The 21,795-nt window shown below is 47.0% G+C and overlaps 1 protein-coding gene and 1 long non-coding RNA gene across 2 annotated transcripts in view; both read right to left on the bottom strand.

The window, feature by feature from the left end:
• Positions 1 to 21,795, bottom strand: part of LOC127040170 (uncharacterized) — a 159,138-nt gene that overhangs the window by 115,371 nt on the left and 21,972 nt on the right. The window contains exon 2 of the long non-coding RNA XR_007771404.1: positions 1,451 to 1,557. This is a non-coding gene — a long non-coding RNA (uncharacterized LOC127040170). The remainder of the gene's footprint in view (positions 1 to 1,450; positions 1,558 to 21,795) is intronic.
• Positions 17,594 to 18,535, bottom strand: LOC127054416 (olfactory receptor 52D1-like). The gene has a single exon (XM_050960602.1). The coding sequence runs from the start codon at positions 18,533 to 18,535 to the stop codon at positions 17,594 to 17,596; it is 942 nt and encodes a 313-aa protein (XP_050816559.1).

The raw sequence follows: 21,795 nt of genomic DNA, 5'->3' as shown, positions 1-21,795 counted from the left end.
ATAGCTGTCCGAGCTTTAGTTAAATTTAAAAGCTGTTTAAGAACTGCTTGTCCTGGAACAACTGGTTCTAAAAGGGTTTGTAAATTTAACAACCGGTTCCTGTGAACCAGTGGGAACTGGCTCCAGCTCACCACTACGTGGGAGTAAATATATCATGCATCAGCTGTTTTTGATCATGTCTGAGACACAGATCTCAAGAGGAAAATCCGGAAAAGGAAAAAATGGAAGAATGAACCAGCTCAGACTCCCTTATGGTAGGGGTCGTAGTGTCCATTTTTACAGGCGGCTGTAAAAGGTCATGTTAAACCAGGCAATTAATAAAACTTATTTATTTAAATGTGTCAATATGAACGTGTCCCCCTTTATATTTTTGTTAGCAAAAGACGGTACCAGTAACAGTCATTTCTACACAGGCAGCTCTCTTAAAGAAAATATATTACATCCCTGGGGAAGTTGGGAGCTTCGGCGAGGTGAACCCTCTTTCTCAAGTGGCCAGAAAGCATAGTAAAACTTTCAATAGAAGACAGGGAACAGTTTGGCTTTCAGAGAGGAACACTTACACTTTACACATTTCCACCCCACCATCAACCTCAGCCTGGACCATTCCGCACAAGAGATCCATTTCCTAGACAATACAGCACTAATAAACAATGGCCACCTAAACATCACCTTATACCGGAAACCTACTGACCACTATATTTACCTACATGCCTCCAACTTTCATCCAGACCACACCACTCAACCCATTGTCTACAGCCAAGCTCTATGATACAATCGCATTTGCTCCAACCCCTCAGATAGAGACAAACACCTACAAGATCTCTATCAAGCGTTCTTACAACTACAACATCCACCTGCTGAAGTGAAGAAACAGATTGACAGAGCCAGAAAAGTACTCAAAAGTCACATACTACAGGACAGGCCCAACAAAGAAAGTAACAGAACGCCAATAGCTATCACCTTCGGCTCCCAACCAGTGGCGTATTATCGCCTAGGAAAACAAGGCCCAGGCCTAGGGTGGCAAATTTACTCATGCCCCCTCCCCAACTCTGCCCTTTCCCCAAACCCCTGGCCCACCTCGTCCCCCAGGAGCACCGCGCTTCCCTCCTTCCATCGCCCTCCCTAGCTTGCCACGCGAAACTGCTGGGAGAGAGGGAGAAGCGAGTAGCAGTGCACTCAGAGGAGGCAGAGCAGAGGTGAGCTGCGGCCCGCAGGTGCGGGGAGTAACCCGGGAGGGGGGGCGGAAGCCACTCCCAGCGCCAACTCATCTCCGCTCCACCGCCGCCATCCCCCAAGCGTGCCACAACTCCCCTTCTCCTCCCTCCCTCCCAAGCTTGCCGTGAGAGAGTGGAGGTGAGCTGATGCGTGTGGGGGTGCACTGGTGCATGACAATTTTTTGAGGGCCTAGGGGTGGAAAATTTCTTAATCCGCCAGAGCCCACAACTAAAACCTCTCCAGCATATCATCAAGGATCTATAACCTATCCTGAAGGACAATCCCTCACTCTCACAGATCTTGGGAGACAGGCCAGTCCGCTCTTACAGACAGCCCCCAAACCTACAGCAGCCACCCAACAAAAACAACCTCACAAGAAAAACATTAAATCAGGAAACTATCCTTGCAACAAAGCCTCTTGCTAACTCTGTTCACATATCTATTGAGGGGATACCATCACAGGACCTAATCACATCAGCCACACTATCAGAGGCTCATTCAGCTGCACATCTACCAATGTGATATATGCCATCATGTGCCAGCAATGCCCCTCTGCCATGTACTTTGGCCAAACTGGACAGTCTCTACGTAAAAGAATAAATGGACACAAATCAGATGTCAAGAATTATAACATTAAAAAACCAGTCGGAGAACAATTCAATCTCCCTGGCCACTTGATTACAGACCTAAAAGTCACACTATTACAACAAAAAAACTTCAAAAACAGACTCCAACAAGAGACTGCTGAATTGGAATTAATTCACAAATTGGACACCATTAAATTAGGCTTGAATAAAGACTGGGAGTGGATGGGCCATTACACACAGTAAGACTATTTCCCCATGCTTATTTATCCCCCCACTACAGTTCCTCACATCTTCTTGTCAATTGCTGGAAATGGGCCATTTTCATTACCTCTACAAACCGTTCTTTTTCTCTCCTGCTGATAATAGCTCACCTTAACTCATCACTCTCCTTATAGTGTGTATGGTAACACCCATTGGTTCATGTTCTCTGTGTATATGTATCTTCCTACTGTATTTTCCACTGCATGCATCCGATGAAGTGGGCTGTAGCCCACAAAAGCTTATTCTCAAATAAATTTGTTAGTCTCTAAAGTGCAACAAGTATTCCTGTTATTTTTTCACTTTACATAAACCGGTTCAAAAACGTTTTAAAAGAAACAAGACCATTGTGTCAGATGTGGATGTGCAATGGCAGGCAAATTTGGTGGATATGCACCGGCTCTCCAAATGCAGCAGCGGTTTTAAGTACATCTTAACAGTGACAGACATTCTATCCAAATATGCCTAGGCGTTATGCCTAAAAGACAAGACGGGTGTTGAGGTATCCAAGGCCTTTCAAGCTATTTTCAGCAAAGGTTGCGGCCTCAAAAATTACAAACCGATCGGGGAAAAGAATTTTTAAGCAAATCTTTAAGCAGATTATTAAAGTGGCATGGAGTTCATCATCTTGTTACTAATTATGAAGTCAAAGCAGGGGTTGTAGAGCGATTTAACAGAACTTTAAAACCTAGGATGTGGAGATATTTTACAGCCTATAACACCTTTTGCTACACTGATGTGTTACCTGACTTTAAAGAGTTACAACCAGAGATTCACAGAACTATACATACCAGACCCGCTGATGTTAACCCTTCAAATTCTTTGAAAGTAAGGAAAATTGTTTATGGCAATGGTTTAAAACAACACCGGTTGTTGACCCTAAATAATCCCCCGGAGGAGGATTCCACTCACTCTCCCTTTTCACAAATATCAGCAAGACAGTGTCGTGGTACAGGCACCACTCTTGCAACCTCTCTAGGAGGTTGTATAGTTCTAAGCGGGCATAAGTAGTGGTGAAACTGGCTATGAAGATGTTGGTATTGCCAGAGAGAGAGCACCGGTCTTTTGCGTTCTTCCAAGATACACACGCGGTTTCATTGTCGATAAACTCACAGGATGAAACCTTGTAATTGAGGGAAAACAGGTACTGAAAGAGTGGAGAAATTGGAGAGGGTCCAGAGAAGAGCCACAGGAATGATTAAAGGTCTTGAGAACATGACCTATGAAGGAAGGCTGAAAGAATTGGGTTTGTTTTGTTTGGAAAAGAGAGGCCTCAGAGGGGACATGATAGCAGTTTTCAGATATCTAAAAGGGTGTCATAAGGAGGAGGGAAAAAACTTGTCCACCTTAGTTAGCCTCTAAGAAAAAACAAGAAGCAATGGGCTTAAACTGCAGCAAAGGAGGTTTAGACTGGACATTAGGAAAAAGTTCCTAACCATCAAGGTGGTTAAACACTGGAATAAATTGCCTAGGGAGGTTGTGAAATCTTCATCTCCGGAGATATTTAAGAGTTGGTTAGATAAATGTCTATCAGGGCTGGTCTAGACAGTATTTGGTCCTGCCATAAGGGCAGAGGACTGGACATGATGACCTCTCAAGGTCCCTGCCAGTCCTAGAATCTATGAATCTATGAAATCTGAAGGTTTATTCATAAAAGGAAATAGATACAGATGAGAGCTAGAATTGGTTCAATGGAATCAATTACATACAGTCATGGCAAAGTTCTCGGTTCAGGCTTGTAGCAGTGATAGAATAAAGTGCAGGTTTAAATTAAGTCTCTGGAGTACATACCCAGCTGGGATGGATCATCAATTTTTTGTTCAGAGCTTCAGTTTGTAGCAAAGTCCCTCCAGAGGTAAAAAGCAGGATTGAAGACAAGATGGAGATGAGGCATCAGCCTTTTATAGTCTTTTCCAGGTGTAAGAACACCTCTTTGTCCTTACTGTGGAAAATTACAAGCAAAATGGAGTTTGGAGTCCTATAGACAAGTCCCTACATACTTTGCTGACTTACAAGGCGCATCTGCCTTCTCTCAATCAGTCAGTTGAGTAGCTGATGGTCCTTAAGGGGCCATCAAGCAGGTTAGGCAGAGCTAAAACCAACTCGCCTGGGATGTCACCCAGAAGCATAGCATAAGTTTGAAATACAGACAGGATAGAGCCAATATTCATAACTTCAACTACAAAATGACAAATGACACATGCATACAGATAGCATAATCATAACCAGCAACCCATAACCTGGTCTTAGACCCCTTCTATGACCCCCTTTACATAAGATTGGTACCACTACAGGACCTTGGTTGTAACTATGTTCTATACGGTCCCAGTTCAAGTGAATAAGGTGACACACACATCTTCCGGTTTGGTCATTTTCTTTAAAACATGGTCACGGTCAGGGTCTGCAGTAAATTGCACAGCATTTATCAAGGTCACCCCTTACGCTAAATGGTCTTGTATTAGGCACAGACATTGCATAGAATACCCTATGGTAAGAACAGTGTTTAATAAGCTTTCCAAATACAGCTCAGCACACAGGTCCCGGAGCTTGCGGTTTATATCTACTGAAGTCCAAGTCACACAGTCATGGCGCCGTTGGGTTGGCACATCTAGGACACAGCCCTCACAATCTTCAAAAAGCTTTTCCCTAAGGCAGTGATTAAGGACAGCATAAACAGCAACACGTACAATAGTCTGCATGACTTTTTTACGCTCACGATGTGGCACTGGATCAGTTAGTTCCATGCCAAGCCTCCTGAACTCCTCATAGCCGTCATCTTCGGAGTCCTCTTCAACAATTTGTATCGGCATTGAGCAAAAACAAGGAAAACCCGGTTCATCTTCACTGCTTGATGTAATGCTGTCCAGGGCCTCCGGGTCCTCTAGAAAGGAATCATCAAGCTGTCGAGAGATTTGCAGAAAAGAAACAGTGTAAGTTCTCACTGCTTGTTTTTAAATAGACACAACCCAACCCCCAACCCCCAGTTCCTAACCCCATTACACCCCATCATCAATGGTCACTTCTTAAGCATTCACTTACCTGAGCAATGTCTTTTCCATTCACCTTGTCCTCTGATGACTCCCCAAGCTGTCTTTGCCTTCCATCTCTAGTAGGGTGGACAATGAGAGGCCATCACACTCATCAAGGTGCCTCACGAGAGTTTGGGTTTTGGGTTCAGGCACATCCATCAATGGCTGAGTCAAAGAGCCCTCATGGGAACTGTCGCTGATCTAGCGCTTTCTCCCCACAAGTCCAAAGGCCCTCGGGGCTAAAACAAAGTCCAAAGTACTCACGGGGTGGTGAAGGAGTCCCTGTTTCCACGATTTCTAAAGCACGCATCCTTGGTAAAAGATGGCCTCCTCTGTCCCGATTGCTGGGACTTATGGTGTGATAGAGCTGCGCTCTGATTGGCAGAGGGCGCTGGGAGGAGTTCTCAGAGGGGTCACACGACCCTCATCTGGGTGGGTCACTCTGCCTCGGAACACCACTGATTGGTCAAATCTGCTCTCGGGTTGGTCCTATGCGGCTGAAACCCATCGCGATTGGTAGAGTGCAATGGGAGGAGTTCTTAGAGGGATCACACGAGCCACATCCGGATGAGTCACCCCACCCTGGAACACCCCTGATTGTTCAAATGACCTCTCGGTGTAGGCCTATGGGGGCGAAACCATTCCTGATTGGTAGAGGACAGTGGAAGGAGTTCTTAGAGGGGTCACATGACACACTTTGCTTCTGGTTATGTGTCCACCTTGACCCCGGAAGTAATATCCCCGTGGGTGGGACTTCTGGTGATAGGTGGGCGGGGTTTAAAGGTTGAGGGACAGGGTTTTAGGGGTCAAGGGGCTGGTTTGGGTTTGCTTGATGGTAGGCCGCTAATAGTACTACTAGACACTTTTAGGGGCCCTTGCCTTCCAAAAAGGGTGGCTTTGTAAATTTAGTGTCAGCTCTTCTTGAAGGAAGGATTGATTCTTGAACCATGTGAGGTAAAGTAACAAATCCAGTGAGCTAGCCACATCCTCAATTGCATCCAATCCCCCAGGTCCCCCTTCATCTTGGAATCTGGATTTAGATGTCATACCTGAATGAGAGTCTCTTATACATCAGTCTCTGTATCCCAGGACAACAAGCCATTCTTTTCAGCCACTTTAGCCCATGCTTAGCAGACCCGCTGGATGATAGACAGATGTTGGAATTTGTGGGCCCCTTCTGTTAGTGGACATGCTGGCAGGGTGGGATTCAGTAGTATGGAAACCGGACACCCTTGGAGGCCCTTGCCTTCCAAAAGGGTGGCTTTGTAAATTTAGTGTCAGGTGTTCTGGAACGAGAGTCCTTGGAAATTCGGGACTTCACTTTCTTTTGAAGCTTGCTGAAGGTTTGCTTGAGGCACATTAACATCTGTTTGAGCACTGTAACTTTGCTCCTTGGAGGGGATGGTGTCTTAGCTCTGGAGGCCTTTGGTGACTTTGGGGGAGAACCGTCAGGATTCCCAGTTGCTTTCTCCCCAGCTTGCCAAAGCCCTGTTGTACTCGTAGCAATGGACACCATCTTTGGTTGCTTGGTGGGAGCCGTTTTCCCCATTCCATCCTGCGTCTTGCTCTTGCCTGCTGGAAGGAGCCACATCTCTGGCATCTTGTTGTGGTTAGATGATGCTGAGTAGTCTCCTGGAGTCCATCGCTTTGGAATTTCACGGGATCTTCTGGGCAAGTCAGCACCTGCAGAGCCAGCTTGTCTCTTCCATCCAAGCTTACCACACTTCTTGCAGATTTTGATTGGCGGCTGGTCCCTGGAGAGCTTTGAATTCACAGTTCCATCGAACCCCTGTGAATCCACGATGTCTTGAAGACCATGCAGCTCAGCAGATGTCTCCTTCTGAGTTTTCTTACCCTTCATCTTTCCTGGATATGCCTTGCGGCACTGCCGGCAAACTGAGACCTGGCCCACTATGAGGCAGCAGCTGCTCAACATTTCCATCAGCTGCTTGATCTGCAGATTCTGTGCAGCCTGCCCAGCAATGAGAGAGTCAAGGGTGGTTCTTGTGAGCTGCTCAGAGCCTGGTGCCTCTGGGGCAACCTGGTGGCTTTGGGTCCTGGAAAGATCTGCCCTGCTCTCACCTGCCTGTGCCCCTGGCCCCAGGCAGGAGCCTTCTCCCAAGATAACCTTCCTCTTCATGTGCAGCTCCAGCTTCTCTTCAGTCCCTTTGGTGCCGCTCACACTGGTAAGAGGCTTTTTCAACTCGCTCCTATAAATCTGGAGTGTCGCTTTGAGGGTCGTCTCTACTATTGTGGTTCCTGGAGGTGATGATGTCAGACCCACCATTGCTGGCAGAGTGCAGCAATCTGGGTTAATCTGGTTTCCTAACACGTCATCAATCCTGCCCGTCTCCATGGTGGTATCTTCCACTGGCGTTGGGGGACGTGTGGAAGAAGAGGAGCTTGTGCTTTGCCTCCCCGTCTGCAGGAAATCGGTCTCCATCTCACTGAACTCCACACTGGCTCCCCTGGCTTGGACGGCGTGAGGCAGCTTTGCCGGGGGTTCTGGGTCCAGGGTGAGCAGCCCCCTCTGCATGACGAGATGCTCTCGCCTTACGTGGAGTTTGATGGGGTGGGCAGGGTGTTGTCCCACTGTTGTGAATGTCACTTTCCTGTGCTTGCCTGGCTCCCTAGGGGAGCGGAGTGGCCCAGGCAGGGCAGTCTCTCTCAGGAGGGGAGCATCTCTGTGCGACTCTCTCACAATCTTAGGAAAAGCCTTCATTTGGATCTCTGAGCATTTCTGAGCCACGTGAACCTGCAGCTTGAGCCTTGCTGTAGGCATAAGCCTGGCCAGGATGGCATCAGGGGATGCCATGATCCTGTGGGCCTTTTGGGGCAAGGGTCCCAAGGTGCAGACACATTGTGCCTGGATCTCCTGTGCATGCTGAGGGCTGGTGTCGGATCTCAGGGGCTTGGAGACTTTTGTTGCAAATCCACAATTGGGCCGATCTGTGTTGAATGCCCATTGCTGCTTGGTGTCCTGCTCACCCAGAAATGGCTCCTCCGGGATGGGGGTTTGTGGAGCCCCTAGTTGGCTCTGCAGATGCTTCTGTCGGATGTTGAAGTCTGAGCCATGGGCTGACATCTGGTCCAGACCTATGTTCTGCTCTCGCCGGTCTCGTCTGCTGTGGGCAGGAGGAGTGGGAAGAGGATGGGCTTGGATGGGATGAGTGGATCCTTCCCAGCTTGCAAAAGTCATGAGATGCCTTGTGTGGCAGAGGGGCTCTGACCAAGTCACGGAGGCTTCTCTCAGGGAAAAGGAGCTGGGACTCCAGAGGGAAGGGGTGGTGAATTCCATGGGGGAATAGGAGAACTGGCTCATGGCAGATGTTGACACACTCAGCCTGTGGATAGAGCAGACAGGGACAGATGGGACATGGCCCTGATGAGCAAAGGCAGGGCTTGGACACAGCCTTCCAACAGTAGTGCAATGGGGCAGTGCCTAGGCATGCATTGCACACCACACCCTGACACAAGGACATCAACTGGGTAGCGAAGGACTGAGAGGGGGAGCTGGCACTCATTTTATCTAGAACGATAACTCCTTCGTCACACGCACATGTACAGCACCTAGCACAATGGGGCCTTGAGCATGATCGGGGATCTACTGCTATTTTAATAGAAAGATTAGCTAAGAACAATTGGTTTGGGGAAGGAAGATGTGGGCATGTGTGTGTAACCGTTGCCAGAGGATGTTGTGAAGGCCAAGACTATAAACTATAAAAGGAACTAGATAAATTCCTCAGTGGCTATGAGCTAAGGTGGGCAGGGATGGTGTCCCTAGTCTCTGTTTGTCGGAAGCTGGGAATGGGCGACAGGGGATGGATCATTTGATGATTCCCTGTTCTGGTCATTCCCTCTGCTGCACTGGCATTGGCCAGTTTTGGAAGACAGGATACTGGGCTAGATGAACCTTTGGTCCGACCCAGTCTGGCTGTTCTTATGTTCTTATATTCTAACCCACAGGAAAACTGTCCTCTTCTAATGGCTGACACACTAGAGGCTAATAATCTACTATATCTCCCAATTAAGGGAGTTTCTCCAGTGGTGGAGGTCTGTGCTATGGTCCTGAAAGTCCTGGGTTTGAACCCAGCTGATGACTCGTGTTTAGGGTGTATCATGTGGTGTTCCACTCACTGCGTGTCTGCTGCCTACTCTGGGGATTAGCTCTCGAGGTCAATGCCTCTTCCAATTGTCACTTGTGGTCACTGTCACTCCCACAATGACCTAGACAGTTTTCCTGTTCATTGCCCTGCCAGTCAATGCCACGTCCTTGGTGGCTGGTAGGGAAACCCGGGCCCACACTTCACACTGGGCTCCAGGCCAGGAACCCTCAACCCAGCAGTTCTGAGCTTTCCTCTCCAAGCCTGGACTGCTTCCTACTACTCCTGGTTCCCCTCCTTGTTCTGGGTGCACCAGCTCCAAACACTCTCCTCTCTTCCCAGGGAGGGGCTGCCCTTTCCCAGCAACAGCCCCTGTCTGTTGCCAGCTTCCTGGCTTTATAGGCCCTGCCTATTCCTGCCCAGCTGAGCCTGCTTGGAATCAATTCCCTGCTCCCTGGCTCTTCCTCCAGTGCACCCTGTGGAGTTAATGGGCCTGCCTGGCCACCTGAGCCCCTTCCAGTGCGATGTGGGATGGACACCCCCTCACAGGGTGTCATTTCCTTGCTCTTTCTTTCAAACACAGCACGGGCAGGTGCTAGATAGTCGCCTGCTGGCAGATATTGCCGTACAGAAGGATTTGATCCTACTCACAACCCCAACTTGTAATCTCTGCATTTAATTTCTGATAATCCCTCATCTCACTTTCTCTGGTCTCTCACCTTGGAAGCTAAAGCCTCTTAGTTGCTTTTTCCCTGTTATTTTAGGATCCTGGAGTATCTGGTTGTCCCTGCTCCCTCCTCTCTACATTTACTATCCCCTCCCACCCAGCCCCCAGTCTGGTGCCCCCCGGCTACTGGGAACCTATCCTGGGGGACTGGAGGAGGGGCCATTACCCAAGTGCTGCCGGATCCCTTTCACCCTACTCACCATACCAGAAAGGCCAGCCTTCCTCCTGACCTCTCCACCTCACCTCCCTGGTGTGCACGGGGCTGCTCCCAGAAAATATTTTCTCCCCCTCTTGGGAGGGGAGGATGGTCCAGTCCAGTTGACACACTCTACCCCCCCCACACACACACACACTGCTCCAGGTTAAATGAACTGTATGATGCTCAAGGAAGGGAATGACCCACTGTACGAGGCGTGGAGGTGGATTAGAGATGGCAACTTCTGCTGGGTGGGAATGAACTGCATGATTCTAAAGGAGAAGAGTTGCTTGCATGGTACATAGGTCGGGGCAGGGGAGGGATTACTCAGGCTACTGCCCCTGGGTGAGGATGAATTGCATGACGCTATAGGAGAGCACTGACTCACTGCAGATTTATGGAGAGGGGAATTGCTTACCATGTCTCTAGGGATGCACAAGCCTCCTCCAACTCTTCCTCACAGCGTCCAAAAGCTGCCAGAAGAGAGACATAAAGGAGACATTGAGCTGCTTGGGCACCCTCTGCTTCCTAGCACTCTAGAGCCCCAGATTTCACAGGCAGCCTGTGAACGGAGCCCCAGCCAGTGCCTCTGCATGACTCTGGGCACGACTGTGCCTTTGCAGGAAGAGGGGAGGCAGGTGGGGGAACAGACCCTATTTCTCTGCTTTGCATGGGGCCTGAGTCTACCACCACAGCTGTGGGGTCAAGGGCTGCTTACCTTTCGATTTCTTCTTTTTCTTTCTGTGCCTCCTCTTCCTCGGAGAAGCCTGCCACACACAGAGAAAGCAGCAGGGTTAGAAGAGAACTCCTCAATTAAACTGGGAGAACAATGAGCCAGAGGTGACTGCCATGTGGGGCCAGAGGGAAGTTTTTCCTTGTGGGAGAGTATTGCACTGTAAGGCTTCATGGGTAGGCATTGTGCTTTCCTATGAAGCAGACAATATAGGGCACATAGCACAACCCATAACAGAGGTCACTGGAACAATCTAGGGGTTGGAGAAACAGGGACTGCTGGTACCAGGAGCCTGCAGAGTTTATAACCATTGAAGGAGAGAGCCTGCAAAGTTCTCTCTCCTGCAGAGATGATAAAACTCTGCAGGTTTTAGGATTGCAGGGTATGCAACTAAGCCCAGATTCCATGCATGGAATTCAGACCTTGGGGGAGAAATCTGACCTCTGGACAACAGTGTTTCCTAGATACATATAAAGGGAATGCATGCTATTGGGGTTTTATCTGCATGCATTTGGCATGGCCATGCTGCTCCTGAGTGGTGAAACCATGAATGGGTTATGCAAATCCTCCCAAACAAGTGCTGATATAACCCCAATATCATCCTTAAACTGCAGCTCTTTTACATCAAAAAACAGCAACAACAGTTTGGCATGAGTTCACCCCACTTGCCTGGGAGTTGCAAAGTTTCTTGAAGGTAAACTGCACTGCTTGCAGCTTAAATCTCCAGGTATTCCTTTCAGAGGCTAGATCTTTCTCGCCTGGGCTCAGCCCCTGCCCTCCTCCCCCACAGTTTAGTTCCTTTATTTCTCCAGGTGTTTTCAGCAGTCTTCCTTTTTTGGGCAGGGAGGTGGTGGAGAAGAACCTAGATGAACTCCCTTTGAATTCTTAAATAGGATTTGGCTATGACAGGAATCATTTGTCTCCCAGTATGACCCTCCCACTCCCTCCTTTTGGAAGAATACAACCAGTCCAAAATGATGTCCATCTGAGGGAATTAGGATTGTTTAGTCTGCAGAAGAGAAGAATGACGAGGGATTTGCTAGCCGCTTTCAACTACCTGAAAGGGGGTTCCAAAGAGGATGGATCTAGACTGTTCTCGGTGGTAGCAGATGACAGAACAAGGAGCAATGGTCTCAAGTTGCAGTGGGGAAAGTTTCGGTTGGATATTAGGAAAAACATTTTTCACTAGGAGGGTGGTGAAGCTCTGGAATGAGTTACCTAGGGTGGTGGTGGAATCTCCTTCCTTAGAGGTTTTTAAGGGCAGGCTTGACAAAGCCCTGGCTGGGATGATTTAGTTGGGAATTGGTCCTGCTTTGAGCAGAGGCTTGGACTAGTTGACCTCCTGAGGTCCCTTCTAACCCTGAGATTCTATGGATTCTATGATTCTGTGAGGTGGCATGATCACATGACCCTGCAGTGTCAAAGCAGCATCCCAGGAAACTTCTCAGGAAGGAGGAAGATTAGTAACTTCAAAGTCGTATTGTACTTCCTAATAGTCCGTGCAGTCTGATTGCATAATGTTTGGGGGCATTGCCCTGGTGCAAGCACTTTTGTAATTGATACAGAGCCCATATTCCTAACTTCAGATACAGAAATGATACATTCATACAAATAGGATAATCCCATTCAGTAAATCATAACCTTTCCAATGATATGTCACATCACCCATCTTACATAAAACATAGCTTAGTTATGCCACATTCATAGAACAATATTTCTATGAAGAATATGGGGCGTAATGTCACAGGAGTGAAGAAGCATGTGGACAAGGGCGATCCAGTGGATATAGTGCACCTGAACTTTCAGAAAGCCTTTAACAAGATCCCTCATCAAAGATTCTTAGGCAAAGTAAGTTGTCATGGGATAAAAGGGAAGGTCCTCTCATGGACCAGTAACTATTTTAAAGATAGGAAACAAAAGGTATGAATAAGTGGTGGGTTTATGAAGAGAGATAAATAGCAAGGTCCCGCAGGGATCTGTACTGGGACCAGAGTTGTTCAACATATTCATAAATGATCTAGAAAAGGGGGGAAACAGAGTAGTGGCCAGATTTGCAGATGATACAAAACTAAAGATGGTTAAATCCAAAGCTGAATATGCCCTCCTTGTTCCCAGATGTATAACTTTGTGCTGGGCTCTGTGAAAATGCATTTTGTTTGAATGGGCCCCTTTTGCCAAACAAGCTCTCCAGAACTCTCTGTCTGACTACCCTGTCCTCATTGTTATTTACCATTCTGCCAAACTTCGTGTCATCAGCACATTTTTATCAGCAGCAATTTTGTATTTACTTCCAAGTCATTGAAAAATATTGACTAGCATCAGACCTAGTCCTGGTCCCTGCAGAGCCCCATTAGAAACACCTACATTCGATGAGCCCTTTGACAATTACTTTTTGAGATCTGTCAATTTGCCATTAGCCTGTTCTCAATCCGTTTAACCTGTGCTCCATTGATATTGTACAGTGCTAATTTTTAATCCAAATGTCCTGCGGTACTTGGATGCATAAACAGGGGAATCTCAAGTTGGAGGAGAGAGGTTATTTTACCTCTGTATTTGGCACTGGTGCAACCACTGCTGGAATCCTGTGTCCAGTTCTGGTGTCTAACATTCAGGAAGAATGTTGATAAATTGCAGAGGGTTCCAAGAAGAGCCATAAGAATGATTAAAGGCTTAGAAAACATGTCTTGTAGTGATAGACTTAAGGAGCTCAGTCAATATCGCTAAAAGAGATTAAGGGTGGTTTGAGGAAAAGTCTATAAATACCTATATGGGGAAGAAATAATTACAAATGGGCTTTTCAATCTAGCAGAGAGAGGTCTAACATGGTCCAATGGCTGGAAGCTCAAACTAGACACATTCAGACAGGAAATAAGGCGTCCATTTTTAACAGTGAGAAGAACTAACCATTGGAACAATTTACCAAGGTCATGGCGGATTGATTCTCCATCATGGCAATTTTTAAAATCAAGATTGGACATTTTAATAAAAGGTATGCACTAGGCATTATTGTGTGGAAGGTCTTTGGCCTGTGTTAGACAGAAGGGTCAGACTAGAAGATCACAATGGGCCCATCTTGCCTTGGAATCTATGAAAAACAAACACCTTACAAAAGTCTAAGTTTGTCACATCTCTGTTTGACATGGCCCATTTTCCATAAAACATTGTTAATCTGCTTTAAATATATTCCTGTCTTTTAATTCTTTATTGATTGATTCCTATACCAGTTTGTCCATTATTTCAGGCTAACTGGCCTGTAAGAAGCCGGGTCAACCTCCCGTACCTTTTTGAATATTGACAAAACATTAGCACACTTCCAGCCTTCTGGAATTTCCTCAGAAATCCTAAATTGGTTAAAAAATTAATGTCAGTGGGCCAATAACCTCCTGAGCCAGCTCTTTGAGGACTCTTGGGTGGAGATGATCCAAGCCTGCTTATTTAAAAGTACTTATGTTTGGTTCCTGCATTCAGCTGGCATCAATCCAGCCTTTCCATCTCTCTAGGAGCCTCACTTACCTCAGATCTGGTTAGCCTTATCACAGCATAATAGACAAGAAAGAGCAGCGTGAATTTCAAGATCGTTAGGCAAGAGGCAGAGTTGAGATAGAGGAGGAGTGAACTCATTTCCCCTGGCTCAAGCACTAAGACACTCTCAACACAGACACTCTCAAACCAGCAACAAGTACCCAGGCTACACCTGAGGATAGGTTGCTGCTCTGGCATCAGGCAGGCGCTGATGTCGTGTCTAGGTCACAATGAGGCTGCCCTCCTGCAATCTCCCTCTAATCTGTGAGGTGTCAATGCTGTACTTAGATCAGGAGATGGGATGGGGCAACCGCCCAAGTGGGCTGAGCTGCTACGCTCAGAATAAGGCAGGAGAGAGGGCATCAGCTTTCCCAGGAAAACCCTGGGTCTCTTCCGAGCTCTGACTATCAAGCCCTTAGGCAAGGGACATTTTTTCCCTACTTGTGGGAACTCCTAAAACCCCTGTGACTGAGGCAGAATCTCCCAGCCTGAAGTAAGAAGCAGCCCTGACGTGATTATCTAGTGCTACCAGCGCAGAAAAACTTTCACGGTATCACCAGCCCAAGCATTCCAACACCATGAGCTGGGCCCCACCAAAATCATGAGATTGGCTTCAAAATAATGAGATCTTCAAAAAGCATTCATCTGGAGAACTTTTCATTTGCCTTCTGGTGTCTGAGCCGCTAAGTTGCACTCAATTCACATTCTCCAGCTTCTCTTTGCAACTACGAGGGCTTCAAATTGGCTAACAAATAAAATAAAATAAAGAGCAGAGATTCTCAAATGAATCACTTGACTCCAGCAGTGGGCGCTTTAAGAAAAGCATCCTATAGCATAAGATAATAAAGAGCCCTACCTCTTATCTAACATGTTCAGTCAGTAGACCTCAAAGCACTTTACAAAGGAGGTCTGTAGCATTAGCCTCCTTTTCCAGATGGGAAACTGAGGCACAGAGAAGAGCAGTGACTTTGCCCAAGGTCACCCAGCACGACAGTAGCAGAGTCAGGACTAGCACTTAAGTCATCTGAATTCCATCTAGTGCTCTATCCACTAGGCCACAGTGCCTTTGAAGGAAGGAGTCATAGTCAATACATTCCTGTAGTGGTTCTTTTGGGCTCTTCCAATACCAATGTTATTGAAGTTACATATCTTGACCTGTGGTCTGTGCTGGCACAGGGGCATCCTTGTTAAAACGAGTTTCTCATAGCAGGTTGCATCTGAGTTCTTGTTAGGCCTGAACACAAGTTCACTGGACCATATCTCCGATGTCCCCACGGGAAAGTTTAAAAGCCATTGAAGGCCTTGCAGTGCACTGACATACTGGGATTTTCAGAAAGCCTTTGAGAAGGTCCCTCAGCAAAAGCTCTTAAGCAAAGTAAGCTGTCATGGGATAAGAGCAAGGGTCCTCTCATGGATCAGTAACTGGCTGAACCATAGGAAACAAAGCGTAGGAATACTGCATGGAGATGTGGTCTCCCCATCTCAAAAAAGATATCTTGGAATTGGAAAAGGTTCAGAAAAGGGCAACAAAAATGATTAGTGGTGTGGAACAGCTTGCATAGGGGGAGAGATTAATAAGACTGGGACTTTTCATCTTAGAAAAGACAACTACAGGGGATATGATAGAGGTCTATAAAATCATGATTTGTGTGGAAAAAGTAAATAAGGAAGTGTTATTTACTCCTTCTCAAAACAAAAGAACTAGGGGTCACCACATGAAATGAATAGGCAGCAGGTCGAAAAGAAACAAAAGGAAGTATTTCTTCACACAATGCACAGTCAAGCCAGAGAACTCCTTGCCAGAGGATGCTGGGAAGGCCAAGACTATAAGAAGGTTCAAAAAAGAACTAGATAATTTCATGAAACATAGGTCATCAATGGCTATTAGCCAAGATGGGCAGGGCTGCCACACCATGTTCTGAGTGTCCCTAGGTTCTGTTTACCAGAAACTGGAAATGGATGACAGGGGATGGATCATTTGATGATTCCCTGTTCTGGTCATTCCCTCTGAAACACCTGGCATTGGCCACTGTCGGAAGACAGGATACTGGGTAGATGGACCTTTGGTCTGACCCAGTGTGGCCATTCTTATGTTACAGCTGTTCAGCCTCCTTGATACATGTGATGTCATAATCCTGTTCAGTTCTCCAGTCCTCCTTGGAGTCTGGATGGAAAGACAGAGTAGATGTCACCTAGTGAGCTGGGCCTGTAAAAGCAACCCATGTTCAGGCAGAGAGGGGCTCCTGGGAGAGCAGAGTCAGTGCTCCATTAAAGAGCTGGAGACAAGGGCCTGGCCTGAGTGTAACCCACCAAACTTCAGTTACACCCGTACCCGTTATAATTCCATTTTATTGCAGGGATAGTGAGAAGGTTCAGTCTGTTCTCACAGCGGAACTCCCCTCTGTGGAGAACAACACAAATATGCAAACTGGGACAGTTGGGAATGCCAGTACCCTGAGTTGCTCCGATTTGGAGGAAAGACATCACAGTGTAGTAAAGCTGCTCAGACTAAACAAAAAAATCCTTCCAGTGATAAGACGACAACCTGTAGGTGAACTAAGACGCCTCATAAATCGAAACATGTTCTTATTACAGCAATACAGCACATACGGTCAAAGAAAAATAACAGTATCCAACATACAGATTTCTTCAGTACAGTCTTTGTTTAATCCTGAGCTGATGGTGTCAAATTTGCAAATGAAGTGAAGCTCAGCAGTTTCTCTTTGGAGTCTGGTCCTGAAGTTTTTTTGTTGCAGGATGGCTACCTTTAAATCTGCTATTGTGTGGCCAGGGAGGTTGAAGTGTTTTCCTACAGGTTTTTGTATATTGCCATTCCTAATATCTCACTTGTGTCTATTTATCCTTTTACATAAGGATTGTCCAGTCTGACCGATTGTGACAGTGCTGCCCGTGGAAGCCAGCTGAGGTCACTCAGTCAGGGTGAACTGCAAACAAAACAGGGCAGACAAATCCCAAATGCTGGTGGTTATTCCAGTTCTTAGATTTACCAAGCCAGCACAAAACAGCTTCTGTAGTACCTCACTAGTTGGAAAGGGTCGTGCTTAGTGATGGAGTGATAAGATATTGTGTGGGAGGAACTTCTCAGACTGTGAACTTTCACAATGCTGAGCTCAACCAAACTGGGACAGGGCACCCTTGATTAATGAGGAGATAAGCTTTCCTCCTCTTGTAATAGAGGTTTCAAATCAGTGGCCCCAAGCGATCACCTTCTGCAGCAGGTGTATTTGTCTACTTTGTCACGAAGCTCTTTGGTTCTGACCCCATAAATGATCGGGTTGAGCATGGGAGGGATGAGGAGATAGAGGTCAGCCAAGATGATGTGAACATGGGGAGTGATGCCTTGACCAAGCCGGTAGATGAGATTGGAGAAGAGGCCAGGGGTATAATATGTCAGCATCACACAGATGTGGGTTGTGCAAGTGTTGAGGGCTTTCTGGTGGGCGTTCTTAGAGGAGATTCTGAGGACGTCCCTGATGATCAGACCGTAGGACAGGGCAATGAGCGTCAGGTCAAACCCACTGATTACAAATATTAGCACCAAGCCATATATCCTGGTGACTGTGATGTCCCCACATGCTATCTTCGCCACAGCTATGTGCTCACATTGCGTGTGGGGGATTATGCGGTTGGCACAGAATGGCTGCTGACTCAGGATCAGGGGCAGAGGCAGAATGAACAGAACAGCTCTTATCAGACCCACAAGCCCGAGCTTAGCTATTCGTGCGTTGGTGAGGATGGTGGCGTATCTCAGAGGGTTACATATGGCAACGTAACGATCGAAGGCCATTGTCACAAGGGTGCCTGAGTGCATAACAGAAACCGTGTGGAGGAAGAACATCTGGGTGAGGCAGCCAGCCATAGTAATGCCTTTCAAATTGAACCAAAATATACACAGTGCCTTTGGCACGACGAAGGTAGGTGTGGCGATGTCTGTGAGCGCTAGCATGCAGAGCAGCAGGTACATCGGCTTGTGTAGGGTCTGCTCCTTACCTACAACACACAGAAGTGTGAAGTTTCCCAACAGGCTGATAATGTAGAATGTAGAGAAAGGGATGGAAATCCAGATGTGGGCAGCCTCCAGGCCAGGGATGCCTGTCAGGAAGAATGTTGAAGGCTCAGAGGGGGTGAGGTTGAAAGCTGCCATGAGGTGGCTGATGCGTCGATTCGACTCAGAAATGTTCAAGGTGCCTGTGAAGGGAAAGAAGCACAGCAAGGGGGTTTATAACGAATAGTACGGTAAATATTTTGTCGTTATTAACAAACTAGGAGTCGCCTTGAGTGGGGAGTGAAGAACCACCGATGATGTCACTTCCTGCTTTATATAACTTTAGCATATGCCAGGAACCCTTTGTTTCAAAACTTGGTTCCCAGACCAGTTTGTGGGAAAATTACAGATGGAGTCCAGGGTTATGGGGCCTGGTCACATGCCCTTGTAGAGTCATAGCATCCATTACTTATAGGCTGCCTGATGCATTCTCAAGTGGGAGACAAGTTTCTCTTCAGGCCTATTGTTTCCCCCAATGGCTCATTGCCCTGAATAGGCCCTTCCCAACCAGCTATCTAGACTGAAAGCATCTTGCCTCGTGGGCATTACTCAGCGGTAACTACATTTGAAATACAGATAAGTAGTCAATATTCATAACTTCAGACAAAAATGATACAGGCATACAAATAAAATAATCATACTCAAAGTCATAACTTTTCCAATGACATCTTACATGACCCATCTTGCATAAAATGTATCAGAATTATGCTATAACCTATAATCATATCATCATAATATCCCTATGAACAATATGGGGTACAGTGCCACACAAATATTGGTGGTTATTTCTGCCAGTGAAATGCCTGAAGTTACAGAGCAAGAACAATTGGAAGCAAAACTGAATAAAGGTTGTGACACCCAGGCTGCAGTTCTGTGGCTTATCAGGGCAAAGAGACCCTGAAACTCCCCAAACACACTCTGTACCAGGAAAGGTCCCAAAACTGGCCTTGGACCAACAATCACAGAGAAAAATATTATTTCAGCAGCACTGTCCACTTGCATGCCCTACACGCAGCTCTGTGACCCTGTGACCTTCCTCTCTGCTGTTATCCTGACCAGTGATCTGCTAGGTCACTCCAAGCCTTGACTCTGGGAGCCAGACTGACCCTGCTCTGCTGTGAGAATCCCCACTCCTGGGCTGTTCACGCACAGCCTCGGACATGTAAGCTTCTCCCAGCTACTAGCAACCAAATGATACTAGCCTATATCTCCAGTTCCAGACACAACCCTAGGAACCTTTGTCTTGCAGTGTGCAGTTACGCCTGCTGGACACTGCAAGCTTATATGAGTTCGTCAATTGATATGCACCAGGCTTGTTATCCCACAAGGAGTTTTTTACACGCTTCAAACCAAACACACTGCCTCAGGTAGAATAAACAAACAAATTTATTAACTACAAAGATAGATATTAAGTAATAGACAAAAAGTCAGAGTGGTTACCAAAAATAAAATAAAATATAAGGATGCAGACTAAACTCTCAACCCTATTAGATTGAATAACATCTAGATGAAACAGCTTTTCTCACCCCACTGGATACTGCAGTCCTTAATATACAGGTTTGTTCCTTAAATCAGGGCCAATCTCCCCTGTTGGAGTCTTGTCTTCTTCTCAGTATCTTGGTTGCTTGCAGCAAAGGTGGGGGCAGGAGAAGGGCCCAGTATGTGTCCACTCTGTGTACACCCCCTCCCTGCCCCCACAGCATCCAGCACTGCCAGCCTGCCTTTGTACACCCCTCTTCCTTCCCCACAACTTTGGTGCTGGTCACCTGTCCATGTAGGTCCCCCACCCTCAGAGCTTCCATCCCTGCCACACAGGGATACCCCTCACCCAGGACCAAAACCAGGTGCCACACACAACAGCGACAGCTCACAGACATACCTCCTCAGACTTGGTTCAACTCAGTGTCTGCCTGCCCCGGGGAAAAGGGGGAGATGAGACTGAACTGCCTTTCTGGGGCAAAGGGAACCCCAGCTGCAGCTCAGCCTGTGCAGGGATGGAGAGAGGGACAGGCCTGGCAGGAGGAGGAGAGGACGTGGGACTAAAAGGAACCACTGTGAGTAACTCTTCTTCAAAAAGACACAAAGCTTTGATGTATTGCACCCGGTAAGAAACCTGGACACCCCTTCCTGAGGCTGCTTTTCCATGTTGGTAATTGCTGACGTTGCCACAAAACGGTAGTGGGCTTTCTCACAGGAGGAAGAAAGGTCCGGATGGGGGTTGGTATCAGAGACAATCTGCTACAGTGTGGTCCACTTTCCATTGCAGTCTGAGACACCACCCGGACCCAGGAGGCCTCATGACACCTCTGTGGTCTGTGCATCAGGGAGGACGTCCATTCCCCATTTCGCATCATTTCAGGACTCCAAGTCACTGTGATCCGACTACTGCGTGTCCTGCTGTCCCATCCCCAACCCCTCCACACTGTTTGTTTCTGCATCTCCCCTGGTGACATTTGCACCACCTCTAAGCCAGAAACATGCTCTTAATTTTACTGCCTTTTGTGCTTCTCATCCTCTCCAGAAACAGAGATGCAGGGGCTCAGAGAGCGCAGACCCCTATCTCCCCTTGAAAAAACATTGTTATCCTAATTGTTTTGAAGGATTTAAGCCTGTAAGTTTGAGATTTCATCAACTCTCCGGTCAGTTCTTCTTGGGTCCGAAGAATCTCACCCATCCTTAGAGGCCACAGGATGACTCCAGCTGAAGTCACTAAGGACTCATGGCCGATGTAAATCAGAGCATTTATTTAAGTCTCAACATGTGGACTCAGGGGGAATTCCTGGCTCTGTTGAGAATTTTGCCTTTGATCTCAAGGGGACCAGATTCACCTTCAGTGTTTAACTTTCAGCTCCTGGCTGTGAAAATCACAGCTGTGGGTCCTGCTGCAGAGAACACTATTCTGTTACAGTGCTGAGAGAATCTGAATTCTGAGACCAGGAATGAAAGTTGGGAATTTCAAAACACAGGGGCCCTGATTTTGCTCTCAGAGAGGCCAGTGTCAATCTGAAGTGACCCAGCGAAGGCAGAATGTGAGAGCAGAATCTGGCCAGTTTGCCACCCATTCTTGTTGTGAACCCTCTGGTAACACAGATACACACTGCAGAGGCTTTGGCTGCACTTCCTAACGGGGCAGTAAAGTTGCTGAACTGGAAAACCTGAGTAAACCCCAGGAAAAACCACACCGCACAAAAAAGGAAGCTACTGAGACAGATAGAAGGACACAGTAAGAGAAAGGGAACTGAACTTAAAAACAAATATTTGTCTGAAGTATTTCCAATACATTTGTAGTTCCAACTTTACCAAGTAAATCCCTTGATGTTTCTGACAGTCCTAAGCAATTCAAGTCACCGTAGTGGTGA

The sequence above is a fragment of the Gopherus flavomarginatus genome, chromosome 1 (assembly GCF_025201925.1).
Source record: "Gopherus flavomarginatus isolate rGopFla2 chromosome 1, rGopFla2.mat.asm, whole genome shotgun sequence".
Lineage (NCBI taxonomy): Eukaryota > Metazoa > Chordata > Testudines > Testudinidae > Gopherus > Gopherus flavomarginatus.
Note: the sequence above shows the minus strand (reverse complement) of the source record. Positions and strands in the feature narration are given on the sequence as shown.